The 21,553-nt window shown below is 39.9% G+C and overlaps 1 protein-coding gene across 14 annotated transcripts in view; it reads left to right on the forward strand.

Moving 5' to 3' along the window:
* Window positions 1-21,553, forward strand: part of ZBTB20 (zinc finger and BTB domain containing 20) — a 504,516-nt gene that overhangs the window by 452,458 nt on the left and 30,505 nt on the right. For all 14 annotated transcript variants that reach the window (XM_079973673.1, XM_079973666.1, XM_079973667.1 and 11 more), the window contains one exon: window positions 6,235-6,422. In XM_079973673.1, coding sequence (XP_079829799.1) covers window positions 6,235-6,422 — 188 coding nt within the window. The remainder of the gene's footprint in view (window positions 1-6,234; window positions 6,423-21,553) is intronic.

Consider the following 21,553-nt stretch of genomic DNA (forward strand, 5'->3'; position numbering starts at 1 on the left):
AACAGGATTTGAGTGAGTGAGTGACTTGTATAGTAATTTATTCTTTTTTTAAAAAAAGCCTCAAAGTGATTTACAATGTTCATAATGCAATACAATATGATAAAAACATTAAAACAATGCACAATACTAGTGCAGTAATCTTTTTTAACACACACACCAAAGCCTTGGTGACTTCAGTTTGCAGGTAATCTTGGCATGAAAAACCTCAGTGTTTGCCCGGTATTCCTCTTGGCTGTGTGGATGCTAGGTTTTCTTTTGATGTAGTCAAGCAACATGCTTATTTACTCCATCTGTTTACCCAGTCCCTTCTCTTTTCTTTACCATGGCTTTTAAAGGAAAGGAGAAGAAGGGAATATTTATTTGCTCTGCCAATTTGCTTTACTTGAGCTTTCATTTTCCGGCTGAGCAGAAGCTTCATTGGGCTGTATAATTTTAACACTTAGGGCAAAGATACATTTTTTATTTTTTATTTTAAGGGAGCTTGCTTAGCAGACTAACCTCTGGCAGGGTGACCAGGAGGAAGATTCTAAAGGAAGTTCTCTCTGTTTGTAATGTAGCCTTGCGCTAGCTGGTCCTCTGCTGCCCTCTGAAGGCTTAGTGCTGCAATTGGCAGCCACCGAGGTTTCACAAGAACTTTCACATGCTGTGCTCTCTCAAACATACCAGGCTTATATAATTTCTTTATATAACCAGAGACAATGTTCTTGATTAATAGAAAAGTGGCTTTGCTCCCTATTGTGCGATAAGGTGCTTTCCTGAATATTTCTTCATTTCTGAATCCTTTACAGTACAAAATTGTTTTTCTCACACTTTTGTGGGAGAAAACTTTTTATGAGGGGAAAGGGGAAGCAGAAAATAGAATCGTTTTCTAAGATAAATGGCTTTGTTTTTAATGAATCTCTGCTTTTTCCGATTATAGTTTTTTTCTCCTTGCACTACAGATTTTGTATGAAGGTTTTCATTCCAGATTCCCTCATATTTGAATTTTATGTAACTTCACTAATAAATATCTTGTGATATTTGTGCATATGTGTGTTAGCTATTTACTTCTTCACACAGCGCTTAAACTATGGAACTTGCTCCCACAGGAGGCTGTGATGGCTTTAAAAGAGGAGTAGACAAATTTGTGGAGGACAAGGCTATCAACAGCTACTAGCCACTGGCTATGTTTTGCCGTCACTGTCAGAGGCATAATGCTGTGAATACCAGTTGTTGGAAATCACAGGTGGACAAAATGCTGTTGTGCAGTTTGCAGGATTCCTACCGGCGTCTGGTCAGCCACTGTGAGAACAGGATGCTGGACTCGATGGGCCATTGGCCTGATCCAGCAAGCTTGTTCTGTGTTCTTATATGCAGACAACCCAAATATCTACTATCTAATCCTTTCACCATCTTTCCACAACTACCAGTGTGTGTTTCTCGCCCCTTAACATTTCTGGTCAAATTATTTTGTGTTAGCTGTTGAAGAAAAACAGTTCAACCCTGTAAATCAAAAGAAAAAATGAGCTGGATCCATGTTTTTAAATATTCTGTTATCCAGCATTTATTGTTGTTTGTTATTTTCTCTGCCCTTGGAAAATTCTGGGTTTTTTCATCATTTCGTTAAAACTGAACATTATTGTTGAGTTCATTTTCTTGTTTTTATCATTCCAGCTCAAGTCTGTATCTTTTCTGCTTTTAATCTCTTCTACAACCTGATCCTCTGCAGGAAGCACAAAGTATTAGTTTTCACAGAAACGTTTGTCCTTGAAACCTACCCTTCCATCATATGGCATTGTATTTCTGATTTTTACTTCAGTGTTCCCATCGTCAAAAGATGCCTTATCCATAGTCCTCTTAAAACTTTCTGGATCTTTCCAAGCAAACATAAAAGAATTTGCTTTTATATCTGCTAAAGCAGTATCAACTATTATCCAGAGCATTTTATCTTCATCCCCGCTTTACAGATATAGGGATAGGGATAAACTTACAGCAGGGTATTTTTAAAGAAAGATGGTGTGGCGGTTTTCCACATGTTTTGGGAGATGTGAACCCCAGTGCTAAAAAGGTAAGATAGGGCACAACTCTGAACAGAACAGATTTTAAAACAAAACGTGCTAACATGGCATGTTTAACAACTTCAAAATGGCACAGGAAGTGGGGAAGGCTTTCGTCACACATTTATTTGAATACTTGCCTGGGTGCCATAGGTGGCAAGGAATTCCACCGAGAGTTCGTGGAATTACTGAGTGCGTGCATTGGTGGAAAAGGGGTGGATTGCTGTCTCTTCTCTGCCTGCTTGCTGGTTTCCATGCTCAAGATTGAGAAAGGCAAACCTGACTGAGTAGGGATAAATTGTTCCATCCGTTTTCCACAAACCCATTGTATATCTGAGCAGCTGCTGAGGGAAAAAAGGTCCATGGGAAACTAAGCATGCTGGTAGATAATGGATGGAGGGATTCATTCCTTCTCCACCAGGCTACTTGGCAGTGAGGAACATTTGGCCCTCCTGCTGGTGTTAGATTCCATCAATCCAAGCCAGTATGGCTAGTGTAGACTCCCCTTTACCTTTTAAGTAATCAATCTCGCTCTGATCTTAAAGGAGAAGACTCATAAAGGTTTTTAAAGGCTTCTCCTGCTTCCCTTTTCAGTTCCTGATCTCTGCAACAAAGTGCTTTAAATCAGTCTTGTCGTTTCCATTAGAAGCATGGGGACTCTCTTAAAGTGACCCTAGCTAGATGACCCAGTTCTGTTGGGGGTGGAGTAGCAGGTGTGGCTAGGGCTTCATATGAAAAATCAATAACTATTCGACAGTGAAAACAGCTGGTGCTTTATTTCTTAAGGAAGCACACAAACTGGTAACATGTACCCGTGCCCAAGAAATTAAACATTGAGTATTCACCTGCTAAGTTCCACAGATTTATTCAGAAAGTTGTTGTTTTTTACAGACCAACACAAAGGGCATCCTCAGTCTTGAAAAGTTACTATTAATTATTATTATTTAGAATATATTGATAATAAACGTCTGTCCCATTTAGCTAATAAGTTCAAAGAATCTATATTCCCTAAATGATTATGACAGCCATTTTTCAACCTAAATATTGTCTTCATGAAAACTGTTATTGACTAAAATAAGTTTGACCACAGCTGCCTATTTCTCTAAATTAAAGTGGATGCCACACCAATTTCAAATCAGTATGCCCCAACTTCTTTCAGTCCCTAATGTTCACTTTTAAGCAAGCCACATTCACCATTGCATCTGTGAAAATATGTTATTAAAATTCACTCAATTCTGCTTGCTCCAATGACCTAGTGGTGGTAATCAAAAACGTACTAGTGTCAAAGCAATAAATAAATAAACTGATGGTCACCTTTCTCCTGCTCACAGATTCACCTCAAAAGTGTCCTGCGTAACAATCTCAACTAAGGGAGCCGTGGTTTCTTGAAACAAGCCAGGATAAAACCATAGTTTCATATCCAGGCAGTTCAGAAACCACAGTTTAAACAAGCTGAAGTGAGTTCAGACATAAGAGGAAGCTGTGGTGTGTTTAGAAATGGGAGCTTAAAATTCAAATCTCCTCTTTGTGGTCACACAAGGAGAGGGGAGAGAGAAATGTGCAAACTTGAGGTTCATGTAGACTTGTTTGCATAGCAGGGAAGCCATGCTTTCCCATTAGGTCTGAACCAACCCATAGTGTCCAGCTGGCTTTGTTTCCTACTGCAGAACAAAGATAATATGAACTGTTCTTCAGAGGTGCAATCAGTTAATAATAATAATAGTAGCAGTAATTGCTTTGGACTAATTAGATTGATTATAGTAATAGAATATGCACAAATTTTTTCCCTCCAAGCTGTTATTGGAGGGTGGATAGCAGTTGTAAGAACCACGCTGTTGCACCAATTGTTAATGAAGTACAATTCTAGCAGTGGTATTTACTCTGATGCTAAAAATAATAATACAGTGGTACCTCAGGTTAAGTACTTAATTCATTCCGGAGGTCCGTTCTTAACCTGAAACTGTTCTTAACCTGAAGCACCACTTTGGCTAATGTGGCCTCTTGCTGCCGCTGTGCTGCCGGAGCACGATTTCTGTTCTCATCCTGAAGCAAAGTTCTTAACCTGAGGTAATATTTCTGGGTTAGCGGAGTCTGTAACCTGAAGCGTATGTAACCTGAAGGGTATGTAACCTGAGGTACCACTGTAATGAGAGAATGGTACAGTATCACATTTCCACTAATGTAAATGTGGAGGTTGTAGGGGGGAAATTGTCCATTTTTCCTTAAAGAATTATCAGTGCAACAAACAACCCACTGAATTAATTGGCAAAGCTCCTATTGACTATATATTTCATATTTATTAGTAAGAATGTTCTTTATCGTGTCTGTTTTTAAAATATAGTCATATATCTTGAAAGGAGTGTTGTTTTAAATGATTGCATTGGAAATACATCAATGCAGACCACTAAAATACAAGGTTATATTGTGCTGTACTGGAATAACCTTCATCCCAGTTCTCAGGTGTAGCATCATACTATGTGGATTGCCATGGAAACTACTTGGGCTCTCTATGTCTGCTTCCTTACATAAGCATGGCAAATAGTGTGCAATAAGAAGCAATTTTAGCACCTGGACAGAGGATTGGCTTCAAACCCCTACTTCATGTACCACTCTGTAGTATGAACTAGCATTTTTTATTCCACCAATGTGCAATGGCTTTGCAATTTGCAATATCATATGCAATAGGAGATAGAGCTTCTGTGCTTTTCAAAATTGTGTGAAGTGGAACCTTTGGCAGGCACCACTTATGTAGGAATGAGAAAAACTGCACCTGCTAATATTCTTCCTTTTATGCAACTATTAAAGGTGCAAGAATCTTTCATCCTTTACACCACTGTGCCTTTATACTCTGGGTCCATACTTCCTCTATTTTCTCCTGGATTAGCTGCTGTTGACTATTTTACCTTTTATGGCCCATTTGATTCCCAGCTTGGCCAGTTCCTGAGTGGAAGCAAGTGGGGTTTTTTTCTTAACAGCTTCAAGAAAGGCAGGGACTAGCAAGTTCTCTGAGCAGGTTTCAGAGTGTCCCATGAGCAGACCTGAGAGTGAAACATAAGGCAGAGATGCCATTTTACTGCTTGATCTTGGTATCAAGCACCTTCTGCTTCAGCATAATTTTTTTAAAAAAAATATAAAGAATTATGCTACACTTTAGAAATCACTTGCAGGGAAATAATTTTATCCAAAATTCAAAGAGAATGGAAGGTAATCTAAATCTGAATTCCAACCAAGAAGCTCAGTGATGGCCTTGACTGCATCTTTGGCAAAGTTTTTGTCATATGAGAAATGATAGGATGTGTGTGTGACAGTGCAATGAGCTCTAACTGTGGTGGGGAACCTGTTACCCTCCCAATGTTATTTGACTCCAACTCTCTTCACGCCCAGGGCTATATTTCCCCCAACACTGCTCTGCGGTAGTAAAAATAACTAAACTACATGTTTATTGCCTATACAGTGGTACCTTGGGTTAAGTACTTAATTTGTTCCGGAGGTCCATACTTAACCTGAAACTGTTCTTAACCTGAAACTGTTCTTAACCTGAAGCACCACTTTAGCTAATGGGACCTCCTGCTGCTGCCATGCTGCCGGAGCACGATTTCTGTTCTCATCCTGAAGAAAATTTCTTAACCTGAAGCACTATTTCTGGGTTAGCGGAGTCTGTAACCTGAAGCGTATGTAACCTGAAGTGTATGTAACCCGAGGTACCACTGTATTGCAACATGTGGTTTTTGCTCCTATACATCTTCATCTAGGTGTGATCAGTTTAATGAAGATTTCTGGCATACATAAAATCATGCTCACTATTTTGAGACATTTTGGTTGGTAATAATAACTATTATGGCTATTGCCATGCTGTGAATAATAATAATAATAATAATAATAATAATAGGATGTTAGATTTTAGCCACTGGCTTTCAGTAGTATCTGAATAACCTAAACTAGTGGAGCAGGTTTGTCCTTCTGTGAACTACTCAAAAATACTATTGCATGTTTTTGAATGGCATGTTTTTAATATGATACATTGATCGCTGTATCTGAGTAAATACGAGAACTGGCACCTTTCCAAATAAGAAGTATTCAGAAGAGGATTCTTCCCTTTAAGTTGGCCACAAAAAAGAGCTTTCTCTTAACAATTCTAAAAATGCTGTTTCCTGCATATGCAACAAGTTCCTTCAAAGGTCTCTTTGTTTGTTTTCAGGAAGAAACCCAAGACAGCTGAAAAACAGAAAGAGCCTGAGGAGAATGAGATTACGCAGACGGGTGCATACAGCGCCAAGTCAGGCCTTCCCTGCCTGAACTTTGAAACTGTCCCATCTTTGAGCCCAGCTCTCATCCATTCATCACATTCAGCAAGAAACCTGCACGCACACACAGGGTCACCTGATTGTGAGTACAATACTGCAGTTGTGGGGTATCGGTGTATATACTGAAACATGTTCTCCCGGGTTTCCTAGCATCAACCCATACTGTGAAAACAAAGACCTCTTCACTCAGATTATTGGATTTTTCAGGACATATGAATTATTCATACAGACAGACTCTGATATGTAGGAAGTAACTTTTAATGAATTCATTTTCATTCATATCCAGACCATATTATTCATTTGTTTAGCTATATGGAAGACTCAGGAACAAGTGCTGAATATTATTGTTATTATTACACTTAATTTATTAATTGCCTTCTAAACCACTGTTTCTAAGGTGATTTACACATAAAATAATAAATCTAAAAACACCAGTGCAACAAATACATTAAAGAAACAAGATGAAAACCCTAAGAAGTGGATACTCATTGTAAAATGGTATATAATAAAAACATACAAAACACTGTTTAGCAAAGATAGGCTGAAGCATTTTATTATTATTATTTGAGTCATATTACTTCTCACTGGCTGTTCCATAGTTGTGGAACTTCCCTAACTTTACAAACATGTAGAAAACTCAAAAACTTTCTGATTTTGCAGATCATGAAGGAGATGGTCCCTAAACACTGTTGACTTTCATACACTAAGGACTTTGTAGATCCAGGTCACACACTGGGCCTTAGAAGAGTATAAAGATCCAGTGCAGATAGCAGACCTCAGTGCCGTCAGTAGCCTAACGCAGTCAGGAATTGCCTCACAACACTTTGCACAGTCCCTACTTTATGGAATCATTTTGGCGGGAAAGAACAAAGACATTTCATAATGGCCCTACATATCTACATTATCTATCTATCTGTGGTGGTAGTGATGGTACACCCCATTTCTTCCTAATCAATTCAAAACAGCTAGCAGCATTCTTATAATCAGTGCTGTTGCTACAGTATAGCATACTCAATACATTAACTGTTTATTTCAGAAAAAGATTATTTCATAAAGTTGCAGTCCAGTGCACATCTGCTTGGGAGTAAAGCTCACTGAGCAAAGTGAGACTTACTTCCAAACCTCATCTGAGCTAAAGATGTCACTCCAATCCTTTGTCCAAAACTGGATTTCCTATTCATACACTAAGATTTACTCCACTCTTTTGAACAATGGAAAACCATCATTTTGCCACCCAGAAAAAATATCATTTTCTTACGCACTATGTAGGATAGCTATATAGTGGTACCTTGGTTTTCAAATGTAATCCGTTTCAGAAGATTGAGTTCTGAAATGTTCGAAAACCCAATAGCCGACAGCTAGGCCTCAGGATCTTGCACTCAGCGGAAGCCACGTGGCGTGTTCAACTTCTGAGGCATGTTCAAAACCTAAAGCATTTACTTACGGGTTTACGGCGTTCGAAAACCGAAATGTTCATCAACAGACACATTCGAAAATCGAGGTACTACTGTATTACATAAGACCAGACATCAGTCTAAACTCCATACTAGCCCCTGAAATCACCCTTCTCCTTTAAGCAAGGCCAAATACCCATCCATCCAAGACATCTGAAGGCAGTCCTGTTTAGGGAAGTTTTTAATGTTTGAAGTTATATTTTGTTTTTAATGTTCTGTTGAAAGCCACCCAGAGTGGCTGGGGAGATGGACAGGGTAGAAATAATAAATTCTTCTTCCTCTTCTTCTTCCCCCAAAATTCACCCTGTTCATTTGGCACAAGCAGCATGCCAATCAGATCCCCATCCAAACCTCAAACATTATGCTCATCAGGCACCCATCTGAATCCCAAACTCCAGCTCTTTCCCCATGGCCAAATGATCATCTGGGTATAAAAATTATTTTTTTCTTTTGGTGAGACCAGATGCTCTTCTGAATCACATCCCCTGATGCATCTTAGCCTTATAGAAGAATGCCATTAAAATTAAGGTTTGCCGTTAAGTATCATTATTTTCAAGAGTTCTCGCTTACAAGACACAGGTCGTTGTCATGCTGATTTGAGAGCAATAATTTCCCTTTCCTCCTCCGCTGTAACCTGGGTATGCTAGATAATATTGATAGATACACGTGGAAGACTATGTAGGTGGAAAGGACTACAGATTTCAAATGGAAGAATTATCTGTACTGTATGCATCCCTCCCAAATGTGGTCACTCTAGGGAGGGGTGGCCAACTATTCAGATTCCTCTCCTGATGAGAGTTGCAGTCTAGCAGCATCTGCAGGACACCAATCTGGCTACCCCTTCTTTAAGGATTCCACTCAAAGCATCTCTGGCTGGTTATCACTGCTGTGATGTGCAAATGAAATGCTCAAGGAACTTTGCGGTGCGGTGTGGTGAATGATTCTGCATCAAATATAGTTCTAAAACATATTCAAGAACATTCCACCACAGCTTCTCAGACAAGCCGCAACTTCTGCACTGCTAGATAATGCAGTTGTATAGCGCACACATCGTTGACATGGACTGAACATACGAAAAGGAAAAAATAAAACAATTGCATTCTTAAGTTAAAAATTAGCATCACTGGATTTTTCAAAACTGATGGTGCCCACCTGAAACTGCACTGTGACAGAATAATTATTTTGCCATTGAAGTTATCTTAGATTTGAACTGAACAGAATATAGTTCAGCATTCCCCAAACTAAATATGATGCACCTGTTGCAAGTCTTTAGGTCCGTTGTATGTTTAATTCAAAGACGTCAACACAAGCTCTTTACTTTTATTTAATGATTCTCTTTTCATTTTATATTGAATTTGAAATTACCGTGTAGCTGAAACAAGTTGCAAAAAGTCTGACATTTCTGGTCAGCTGTTTAATATACTGAAGCTTTACAAGAATTCCAGCAAAAAAGCCCTTTAGATGAATTGGGCATATGTAAAATCTCAGTTTCACTAATGATTTGGGGATGTCATAGTTTCCTTCTTCTGATGTGGTTTTAAAATGAAAATTTACAAGCAGGAAAAAAGGAAGAAGCCAGCTTCTAAAGCCAACCAGACTTTGTGGAGGCCAATAAAAAAAAATCAGGTCACTGCAATAAAAGTAAGGTTATCCATTTCTTTTTTAAGTTAGAAAACAACAACCTGTCTAAGCACAAAGGTTGGAAGTTAGCCATGTTATTGGTATTATTGTTAACTGAAATCACTTTAGCTACCATTTACCCTTTCTTCTTTCATACATTCTAACATTTTTAGGAAGCAGTGCCCACACACAAATCTGTTCACATTTTATGACCAACGCAAAATTGGCTTACAGTCGTCTCTAAGAGGAAAAATAAAAAATGAGCAAGTGTGGAATTAAGGCACGCTATATGTTTTATTTTCCAGCAAACAATCTGTTTAACCTTTTCACAGAAATGAGAAAGTTAATTAGTTAGTGAGACTTGAGGTATCATCCCTATATTTGTTTACAAAACAAGTGAGGAAGCACGAAAGTGGCTTGGCATAAAGTCTGGGGATGGAATGAGCCATAGCAGTGTGATTCTTTTTTATTGCCTCACATCAGATGGCCACGGTTCTTTATGAGGCACAATAGTGTTTGAGTCCAGTGTGCGTTGCTGCTTTTGCCACTCTAAATTCTACGAATCTACTGCAAATTCAATCTTTATTTGCTTTAACAACTTATAGGCTGCCTTTCAACATAAAAGCTTTCCCAAGGTGACTTACGATCAGTATATTTAGCAGTGTTTCTTAAACCAAAATCCAAACATTTTAGACTAAAAGAGCAACACAGAACCATTCCTAAACCAGAATAATTTTTTAACTATTCAAAACAGAGAGCTGTGATTTTTTTTTTTTACTTGGAGGCAAGAATTCAATCCTTTTAGACCTCGGGCTGATGGCAGGGACCAGAGCGTACATTCCTTTGAAGAAAGGATATGGACTTGTATGTCCCTTTATATATCAGCTGCCATGAGACAAACCACCTACTATAGACCAGTCCTCAGTTAATCATGGAATTTGCTTTGGAAGTGGAAATGGGTTCTCATTCTTCCACATGCTCCAGGTGTTAATGTGGTCAAGGTATAGGCACACACTGTTGAGATTCTTAGCTACTTCTCAAAAGCACCTCAGCCACAAACTTTTTAGGCAAGGTGTGGTCCATTAGTCTTAGCCTCCCATCTCTAATAATAATCCAAAATAATTATGTACATGGTTCCCCAACAAATACAGCTTGTTTCATCCAAGTACCTTATTATGTAATGCTGAGAATGCTGAACTCTGGAAAAGGTTTTTACTGGGCTCTCACCCCAGCAAATGCTCATTAGACTGACAGTTTTGGAAATGACACAACTTTTATAAAATGCCTAGCCAGCCAAACTTATAATGTGCACTTGTTTGTAACAGGCTCTTGGACTGTAAGGGGCGAATGATACTGCCATATCATACAGGGATATTGTAAGGATTAAAAAAAAATGTAGTTGAAGTTCTTTCACATATTAAGGGCACCATGTGATTGAAAGCTTCACCTGCATTTCTTTTGATGAACGGTATCATATCAATAATACCTTTCTTTGAAACCAACAATGCACCTATTCTTGTAAATTTTCAGGAACTCACCAAAGAGAAAGTACTTAGTTTGGCACAATTTTTATTATGGATTTCAAGATTCATGCGATTTTCAGTAGTGGCATGAAGAATTCATATCGGCCTGCTATTTTTATCCAAGATCACTGTATTTTTACAGTGCATTTTATGAAACCTAGAATACAATTATCTTTTTGTTCTGGGATTCTGTATATAGTCTCCAGCAGGGACCTAATTATTGTTGCTGATTGAGATATGTTTTCAGTAGATGTCGTACTTCTTTTAAAGAGTCACTTATAAAGGTAAAAACAAGAAGTCTAGGCTCAATATTTGTGTTTTGAATTATCTAGACCAGGTGGGAATATGCAGTAAACCTTCCCTCCTTTTACAGTATATAGTGCAATGTTTCTACTTCATAGCCCACAAGAGGATTATAATATAAATTTAAAAGTACTTTCTTGGTGGATATTTTGACATTTTAAAGCACTGAAAATATGACTGGAACAGTGTGGTGTTAACATTTTGGAAAACCTTTTTATAATAGAAATGCTAATTTATGCATAAAAGTGGAAACCCACAACCAAATGTTTTGCTGTATTCTTGGGTCCTACTATCTATTTACAGTTCCAGATAGTCTGCAGCATCAACATTAGTTGAGACTCACAAGGGTTGGGGAGGTGACATTTTCCCCACCCTCCTAAAACCTTTCCCCTTTGTGTTATATAGCACTGAAGGATTCATGTTTGGAGTAGCTGCCAGCTCTGAACCTGAGCCCTGTCCAGCACTAGATAAAGTTTCTGGAAAATGAAAAATTACAAAGATGTTCCCCTCCTGTAACATCTCTATGTAGCACAGGAAGGAGAAGTGTTTATTTTGTTTTTAACTTCATGTCTCCCAACTGCTCCAGAACATTGTCCATGTCAGGGGCTTGGGTAGACCAAGTCCCTCCTTCCTTTTTGTTCCATACTGACACTAAACTACCATCAATATTCCATGGCAGCCAGTTTCCTCCTCTTCTTCTTCAACTGGCACCCCAACATCATGCATCTGCTGAAAACCAATGAATACATAAATCTCTGTTTGTGCAGCTTGACTTTTTTCAGAAGTGTTACTTTGGATAAGGATCTCTGGCCAAATAACAAACAACTGTACAGCAACATATGAATCCCCTCTCTTTCTATCTATTGCTGAATAATTTTTGTTGTTAGATTACAAGGGAAATGATACGTTACATTCAACAGCCATTTAATGACATCACTCTGATAGCGTTACCAGTTTTAGCTTATTGCATTTCAAGTCATCATAATAGAAACTCCTTTCATGTCACAACTAAATTGTTAATTTTATCTATACCACCTTCCACTGAAAGTCTTAAGGAGGTTTACAACAGTTTTAAGATTGGTTATGGGCTGATCTACAAAAACTAGCAACATAGTCCCATGCAAGTGCTTCAGCACATTGGACAACCACTGTGTTTGGGGCTGGTACATTCATGACAAGTTACAGTTTACAGACTTTCCCCCCATTAGTCCATAAATTAGTTTTGTGTTGTCTGAAATATTTCCTTTTGTCCTGAATCTCCTACCAATCAGTTTCATTGGGTTACCTGTTTCCTGTATTATCTCATACAGTTTGGTCATGGCCACTAGCTTAGATAGCTTAGAAAAACAAATTAAAGGAGGAAAAGAATGAGAATTGTCTATCCACTTTCTCTATGCCATGCATAATTTTAGAAATCTTGTTCATGTTCCCCCCCCCCCAAGTTGTCTTTTTTTTTCCAAAATGAAAAAGCCCCAAGCATTCTAACCTTTCTTTATAGAAGGGTTGTTTCAGTACTCTTGAATTTTTACTACTCTGGATAATTTAGTATCATTTGAAAATTTGGCCACCTCAGTGCTCACCCTAACTTCAGATCATTTGTGTAGAAGTTTTTTAAAAAAGAAAACCAGTCCCAATACAAATCCTTGGGGGATTTTACTTTTTACTTTCTTCCATTGTGAAGACTACCCTTTTATTCCTACTCTCTGCTTCTTGTTCTTTAACTTTAATGACAATATATATTCTGATTCCATGTCTGTTAAGTTTACTCCAGAGTCTGTGATGAATGACTTTGTGAAAAGCTTTTTGAAAGTTTTAAGTATGTGGTGTGTACCAGATCACTCTATGAGCATGCTCAAAAAACTCTTTTTAACGTTTGTGAACTTACCTTTGCAGAACACATGCTGGCTCTTCTTTAGCAACATTTTTTTCTTTAATAATGCTTTTAACCACTTTGCCTACCTGCTATTTGTATGAGCAAGTTGCTCCACATAGGATTCTTTGTGGTACGGTCAGCAGTATAGTATCTGCTTGGCATGCAGAAGGCCACAAGCTCAATTCCCATCATCTCCACACAGGGCTTGGAATGGGAAACCCCAAAGAGCTTCTGTCAGTAAGTGTACAAATTACTGTTACACGTCACCCCAGTCTCTGAGAAATGAGAGAATCCAGGGTTTCCAGGCACTTACCCAGGTTCAGTTACCTTGGAACAGGGGTGGAGGAAGGGTGTGGTCGCCCCGGGTGTCACCATTGAGGGGGGTGACAAAATGCTGGGCGACATTCACTGCGGGGCCTGCAGCGCGCCCAAGCCATGCGTCTCTCCTGGGAGAGACACGTGGCTTGGGCGTGCATAGGCTCCGCACTGCCCAAACAGTTGTCCTGCTGCCTCTCCCCCAGCTGTAGATCGGCTGAGTGGGAGGAGGCAGGCAGACTGGAGGCCCCGCCCTCACCCCTCCCCTATGGGTGGCTTGCTCCACTCCTGGGCGCTCTGCCCCAGGCACCCAAGCGGCTTCCTTCCCCGGTGCCTTGGAATGAAGGCCAGCAGAGACACTGGTATCTTTAGGATATATGGTTGTATTTACACATATATAACCTGGTTATAAGATAGACGGGCTCACAGCATTGACACTCTAACAGATCACAAGTTTTGATCCAGCAAAGAACAAGCATGTCTCTGTGTCTCCAGCTTTCCAGCCTGCTTCTAACTCAGCTCACACCGACTAGACTCCTATTGTTCTCTCCCTCTAGAAGCTAGGTGGGCGAGGGAGAGCCGGAGGCACACCCATTTTCTTCCTTTTCCTCACCATCACTTAGTTGTACCTCTTGCAACCTAGCCCATTCTTTTGGGATTCTGATGAGGACACTTAAGTGGCCAGCTAAGGCCATGGTCTCACCAAGAAATTTGTCTGACTAGTTCGGCAAACTCCTCTTGTTAGATTGTCACCTCACAGGATACCAGACTCGAAGAACTGGAAGGGACTCAGGACATTATCTAGACTGACCACTACCAAACCTACAACATTACTGGCTAAGATGAACCAATGATTTGACTTGGTATAAGGGAGCTTCCCGTGTTCCTGTGCACAATCATGGTGACACTTTATCAAGCAGCAACAATTTCTTCTTCTTCTTCTTCACTTGTAGCTGATAAGATTGTCTTCCATGAATGTGGTCTTAACAATGTGTCCATAAGTTACTGTGGAGGCCAACTCTGGATCTGCACATCGTTCCACAGGTTTCCAGGTGGGAGTTGATCATGGTGAGGACTTGCCAAATGTGCCCCCCTCTTAGCTTGTTTCTCCCTTTCGTCCTGAGTTCGTCCATGATGCCTTTGGTGAAGGCTGTTCTCTAATTGGAGCACTTGCAGGCTGGTGTTTATACTACATTATTTTATATTTGCTTTGAGAGCATCTTTAAACCTCTTTTGTTGTCCACCGGCATTACACTTTCCTTTCTTAAATTGGGAATAGAGTAGTTGCTTTGGAAGATGATAATCAGGCATGACCATTCCAGTTGATGTTGAATTACATAATCTCAGTAACTGCATGTTTATGGCTAGATCATATGAATAGTGCCTCGGCCTCTGCAAGAGCACCTAAATGGCTGCATTATTTTCTGATGTTTTTCTTGCCATGAGCCAATTTCCCCCATGTTACAGAGGCCCAACTGGCCTCCTCTAGAAGTTGGACATTTAGTGTCACTGATCCCATGCTGTGGAACGCTCTTCCAGCAGACATTTGGCAAGCATCCTAGCTTTAGACTTTCAGGCTGACAGACTTATGCAGTTGCTTAAAATGTTATTGATTAGTCTGTCATTTTAAATGTTGTTCTGTACTGTTTTAAATAGGGTTTTGCATTTTATTGGGTACATCTTGTTGTATACTGTCCCAATATTTTATGAGATGGTGGGATCTAAATACTTTTATTAATGAATGAATATATAATAGAATCATTGAGTGGGAAACTGGGGTAAAAATGGAATAAGTAATAAATAAATTTAGGTAAACTACATCACTGACAAACTCAGTAGTAGCTCTGCACACTTCTGAGGTGCTTGTGTAGGGACACACTCTCTCTCTCTCTCTCTCTCTCTCTGTGTGTGTGTGTGTGTGTGTGTGTGTTGTCATGAACTCATGCTTTTAGGAAATTCTCTTTCATCCCTTCTGACTCAGACTCTCTGTGTTGCTTATAAAAGGACAGGAATAAATAAATAGAGATCATATCAACCTTTTAGCCTGGGTAGTTTTCAGCTACTAGCAAGTGCCTATTTAATGCAGTCAGGAGAGGACAACAGACAATATATAAAGTAAGGTATACATTGGATTGAAGTTTGGAATTGAAGAGAAAAATAAATATCTGTTCAATTTTTAGATTGTTTCCTGAATCAATTTAAGAACATGAAAGGGGAAATATAACATGGTCAATTGCACGTAGATATTTTCTTATCCCTGCTAAATGCAGATAGTGAAAATAGGGCTTTCTATGCATGCATATTGGTACACATGTTAAATTTCCATTCAGTTGGGAACCCTGCACAATCAGATTAAGTATGAAGAATCTGTGCACTTTCCACTGTGTTGTTGTTGTTGTTTAGTCATGTCCGACTCTTCGTGACCCCATGGACCAGAGTACACCAGGCACTCCTGTCTTCCACTGCCTCCCACCTTTTGGTCAAACTCATGCTGGTAGCTTCGAGAACACTGTCCAACCATCTCGTCCTCTGTCATCCCCTTCTCCTTGTTCCCTCAATCTTTCCCAACATCAGGGTCTTTTCCAGGGTGTCTTCTCTTCTCATGAGGTGGCCAAAGTATTGGAGCCTCAGCTTCACGATCTGTCCTTCCAGTGAGCATTCAGGGCTGATTTCCTTAAGAATGAATAGGTTTGATCTTCTTGCAGTCCATGAGACTCTCAAGAGTCTCCTCCAGCACCATAATTCAAAAGCATCAATTCTTTGGCAATCAGCCTTCTTTATGATCCAGCTCTCACTTCCATACATCACTACTGGGAAAACCATAGCTTTAACTATACAGACCTTTGTCGGCAAAGTGATGTCTCTGCTTTTTAAGATGCTGTCTAGGCTTGTCATTGCTTTTCTCCCAAGAAGCAGACGTCTTTTAATTTTGTGACTGCTGTCACCATCTGCAGTGATCATGGAGCCCAAGAAAGTAAAATCTCTCACTGCCTCCATTTCTTTCCCTTCTATTTGCTGGGAGGTGATGGGACCAGTGGCCATGATCTTCGTTTTTTTGATGTTGAGCTTCAGACCATATTTGCGCTCTCCTCTTTCACCCTCATTAAAAGGTTCTTTAATTCCTCCTCACTTTCTGCCATCAAGGTTGTGTCATCTGCATACCTGAGGTTGTTGATATTTCTTCCGGCAATCTTAATTCCGGTTTGGGATTCATCCAGCCCAGCCTTTCGCATGACGAATTCTGCATATAAGTTAAATAAGCAGGGAGACAATATACAGCCTTGTACTCCTTTCCCAATTTTGAACCAATCAGTTGTTCCATATCCAGTTCTAACTGTAGCTTCTTGTCCCACATAGAGATTTCTCAGGAGACAGATGAGGCGATCAGGCACTTCCACTGTACACACATACAAATGCAGTTCTTGCTTTAATACAGAGGCAGAGGCAGCTAATATGATCCTATAACTTGCATGTGTTTTGTATAGCTGTGAAGCCAAGCATATCAAGGGGCTATAGTGTTGGGGTTTTGTTTGTTTGTTTACTGCAATGGATATTTCTTTAATGAATACAGAACAGGTGGCATTTATTGGACAGAAATTTATTGGACAAAAATAGATTTCTACTTGTAGGAAGTTCTGATTGCTGAATTTTTGCTTGTTGGCTGGCTGTTAAAAGCAGTCAGAAAACAGTTGCAGTCCTACATTTGCACCTTCTTCCCAGATCGAACTGCTCAGAGCTCAAACTAGATAGTAACATTCATCAGCTTTCTTTTCTTGAGAAATGATGCCATCATGTGGCCATTTTTATGTACACATTGGAAAAAAATCAGGTGTTTTGAATTTTCCTTTAGCTAACTTTATTGCTTATAATCCATCAACAGATTAACTACCACGTAAAATAAACAGTATCTTAATTCATTGAATGTGTTACTTGAAAGAATATTAGATTAAGGAATTGGTTTTAACACAGATAAATAATTTCTTTGGAATTGTTAATGGATTATTGGCAATAGTGTAATAAGATCTGAAATCATTTTACAAGGAGGAGTTCTGATTAAGTTTCTTTTCAAAACTGACACTGTTAATCTTCTTTCATTTACATTATGCTTACAACTGAGCTCTAGCATTTTTTAATAATCAGATTTTACTTTTCCTGCATATTTTAAAGCTACCTAACAAGAATATTTTGGAATATGAAAATTTCAGAATTCTCTTTGGTTATTGGGGTTTAGTCTAATAATTAGTCAGAATTTTACTAGAATTATACTACTTTGGTTTGCAACTGTATGCATTCTTTTAATATAAATCAGGAACTCAAGTCCAATTAACTGAAATCTAGTATTCTATCTGAATCTACAGCCTTAGTCACCCTTGTAAATCATAATTACTAGGCTCTGTGCAGCTCCAAGTAACATTTCATGCACACTCAAACACTACAATTAACAGTTCCACCATTCAGAATTCAGTACCTTCCTCTTCTTTTAAAGTGGTTGTGTTAGCATAAAGGATCTGACATAATCTGATGTTTCATTCCAAACAGAATGGTACATGCATATTCCTGACTATTAGTAAGTTTTAAAGGGATAACAAAAACATTTTCCAGACCCTTGCCCACCGGATAAAATCCCCTTGTCAGCCCCTGTCAGCATTCTGAAAGTATGACACATGGGCACAATCTGTGTTATATCACCCCTCCCTCCAGGCTATATGACCATTCATTGCTTGCTCGGGTAAGAATAGCCTTTGCATTTTCACACCCTTTCATTTGTGTGCCATTTCTGAATCAACCTGCTTTCACAAAAAGGAACAAACTCTTATACAGTAGTTTCTCAAGCAGAGTCCATTGGGATTTCTATGTTGATATTCACTGGGCAGTTAACAAAGGCTGCTTCAATTCACAGAAACATTTCCCACTGTATTAACTTTAAAGAAAGTGGCAGGTCTGGGAACAGAATGAGACAGGAGTCCTTTCTTCTTCTTTGTTCTGAATATTCTATGCAGTGACAATTAGGTGAGTGAGTGAATTGATTTGTATATTTATCAGTTAAAGAATATTTCAGATGTATGGATTATTTATTTGGATGCCATTTTTAAATGAATGTTCTTAGTAGCCTGCGATGCACTTCTTTACCTTTGGCTTTGTTTTTGTAAAAGTGTCTTTTCATTCCGCCCCATTCCTGATACCGAAATGGGTGAATAATGAAGTGTTTGATTTAGTACATGTCAAAAGTAAGGCCACTCTGAGACAGGATTAAGCCCAAAAGGCTTGAAGGCCCCTGCTTATCATTGAACTGGGCTATTTAAGCCTATTTTTCACACTCATTTTTGACAAGATGGCTTTTACCAGTCATTTTCAGATGGCAACCCTTTCTTCTGAATGTACCACACCTGGTGAGACATTAGATCCATGTCATCATGTATATTTCTCATGTACCGGAGAATGATTTCTTAAACAATTCTCTATGACATGGTAAATTTCAGCTGATGAGGGTACAACCACTATGCACAGTAATGAATGGAAGCCAGCTGTTTTGCTATACCAAAAGTGGTTGCAAAATCTGGTCTTCCTTTAGGAACACCTTTTCTTCAGGGGATGAGTTTCTTAGGCTTATTTTTTCTCTCCATCAGTCTTGCTTTTCTTTACTATTTACAAATTAATCCCTTTTCTTCCTCTTTTTCCTCTTATGAGAGAGCAATTGGGGGTGGAGACATGGTATTAACCCCTGTCCTTTGCAAACATGGATTCAAACCCTCACTTCTTGAAGCAAAGTTGCTTAGGGTAGCAGCTTGAAATGGGCAGGGAAGGGTTTAAATATCCTCTCCCTTCTCCATTCTGCCCCTCTGAAGTGGATTTTATTCTTTGAAGGAAATAATGTTGAGGGTTTAATAGGCATATTTAAGTTTCAGATGTAGTTAGACCCTATATTTCAGGAGTTGTGACTTGCATACATAGTATCGTCTGTTGTCTGGTTATGAATATATTTAACATATCTGGGGACTTGGGAGAAGGTGTTTGCTTTACACATAGAAAATTTGCTTATGAAACGTAAGTGGGTGGGGTTTTAAATTCTCTAGACCTCTTATTCCAGAACAATTTCACACTTAACGTTTTAATTGCAGGTTCTGAATAAAGGTGTATTCAGAAAGGGCACAGTAATCAAATGCAACTGTAGTTCTTATCCCGGCAGGCAATGAATGGAGATGGGTGGAAATTAACATAGGTTATGTTGAAAACACTGGGGTAACACTGGTGAACTAAAAACAAGTGCTACATGAAGTGTGAAGTGGCTCCCAGACTTAAAGGAATTGTAACATTTCCAATGAGATCCTGGTGGTTCTTGATAGTGTAGCCCACTTGGCGGTGGTGGCAGTGAGATACTGTGGGGATTCAGAGGTTTTCTGCAGAGCCGGCTCTACTGTTACCCAACAGCCTCATGTGGCAGATGCTGGAGTGGGGGTGGGAGGAGAGAAAGTGTTTGAGAGCAGAGCTAGTCTGTTCCCCTTAGGGAGAGTGGAAGATGTTGTCTCTTTACCTTTGTGGAAATCTGATTCAGCTGCCATTCCAGCCAGTTTCTGTCCAAGTCATGGGAGGGCACCATCTTGTCCTAGGCTTTGGGGAAGCCCTCAGTTTTGGTCTCTTAAATTGAGGCTGGGCTGGCCAACAGCTGTGTCATTAGATGCCCTTCCCCTGGCAGTTAAGTACCGTATTTTTCGCTCTATAGGACGCACTTTTTCCCCTCCAAAAATGAAGGGGAAATGTGTGCGCGTCCTATGGGGCGAATGCAGGCTTTCGCTGAAGCCTGGAGAGCGAGAGGGGTCAGTGCGCACTGACCCCTCTCCAGCCTGCTTCAGGAAGCTATCCGCAAGCCTTGGGAGCCCGCGGGAGTTCCCCCCGGGCTCCCCCGGCTTGCGCAGAGCTGCCTGCACCCTGAAGCCCGGGCGCGCTGAGCAGTCGCGCCGGGGCTTCAGGTAGCTCTCGCAAGGCGCGGGAGCCCGGCACCAGGCTCCCGCGGCTTGCGGAGAGTTGCCTGTTCTGGGGGCTGGGGTCGGGGGAAGCTTGGGCTTCCCCTGCCCCAGCCCCGTGCCTGGGGGGGAAATAATTTTTTCCCCTTTATTTCCCCCCCAAAAAACTAGGTGCGCCTTATGGGATGGTGCGTCCTATAGGGCGAAAAATACGGTACATTTTACCCCACCTCCTCACAGATGATAATGTGGGTGCCAGCTTAATCATGGTGGGTTTCAGGCACAGCAGTTGCATACAGTAGCATTTGCCAACCAGGTGCCCTCCAGATGTTTCATCTGGACTACAGCTCACATCAGTCCCATCATCACATTTGACAGGCTCCATCAGGCCTCTTTGCTCACTCCATCAGCTCTGGTGTGAAGGCCAGCTCCATCAGACACCTCCTGTGTCTGAACTGTAACAGCGGGTCATTATAGAAGCAACTGTTTAAGAACTGGTGCCCGAGTTTTGGTTTTGATTTTCCCGCTCCCTCCCTTTTCCCTTGGATGTTGTGGGTTTGTTTATTGTCAGCCTGAGGGTAGGGACTGCCTTGTATGTAAGTAGCTCTGGGAGCTGCTTTGCCTGAAGAGAGAAATCCAGATGTAGTAAAAAGTAAAAAGTAAAAATAAACACAAACCTATAACCAATGTCTTAAACAATATTGCTAGATTTTCTCCCAGACATAGTGGAGCTGTAATTCCATTGGCATAAGGCCACCCGAAGCATTCATTTATCAATAATTAAACTGCTATGTTTCTCCTGTGAGAAAGTTAAACAAACCATTACTTAAGCTGGCATTAAAATTGGTTTTAGTACTGGTAGATAGTAAATATTTTGATCTGTACATCCACAACTAAATATAGTTATGCAGACACTTCTTACTTCATCTTCCATATGTGTTTAAAGGGGAATGTGTAGGAACATACATGTTCTCCTGTCTGTATTTCTGAAGGCACTTGGAAAGAACACTGAACTCTTCATTATTGGGAAGGCGAAATGGTTGGCATGATTACCTAATTCACTTTCTAATTAAGGAGGCCACACACACCTCAAATCTTAGTGAACTTCTATTTTTTGCATAAGCTTCCCAATATTTTTTAAAGCTGAGCAAGAAAATTCTGAA

Source organism: Podarcis cretensis (assembly GCF_951804945.1).
Source record: "Podarcis cretensis genome assembly, chromosome: 4".
Classification (NCBI taxonomy): Eukaryota; Metazoa; Chordata; class Lepidosauria; order Squamata; family Lacertidae; genus Podarcis; species Podarcis cretensis.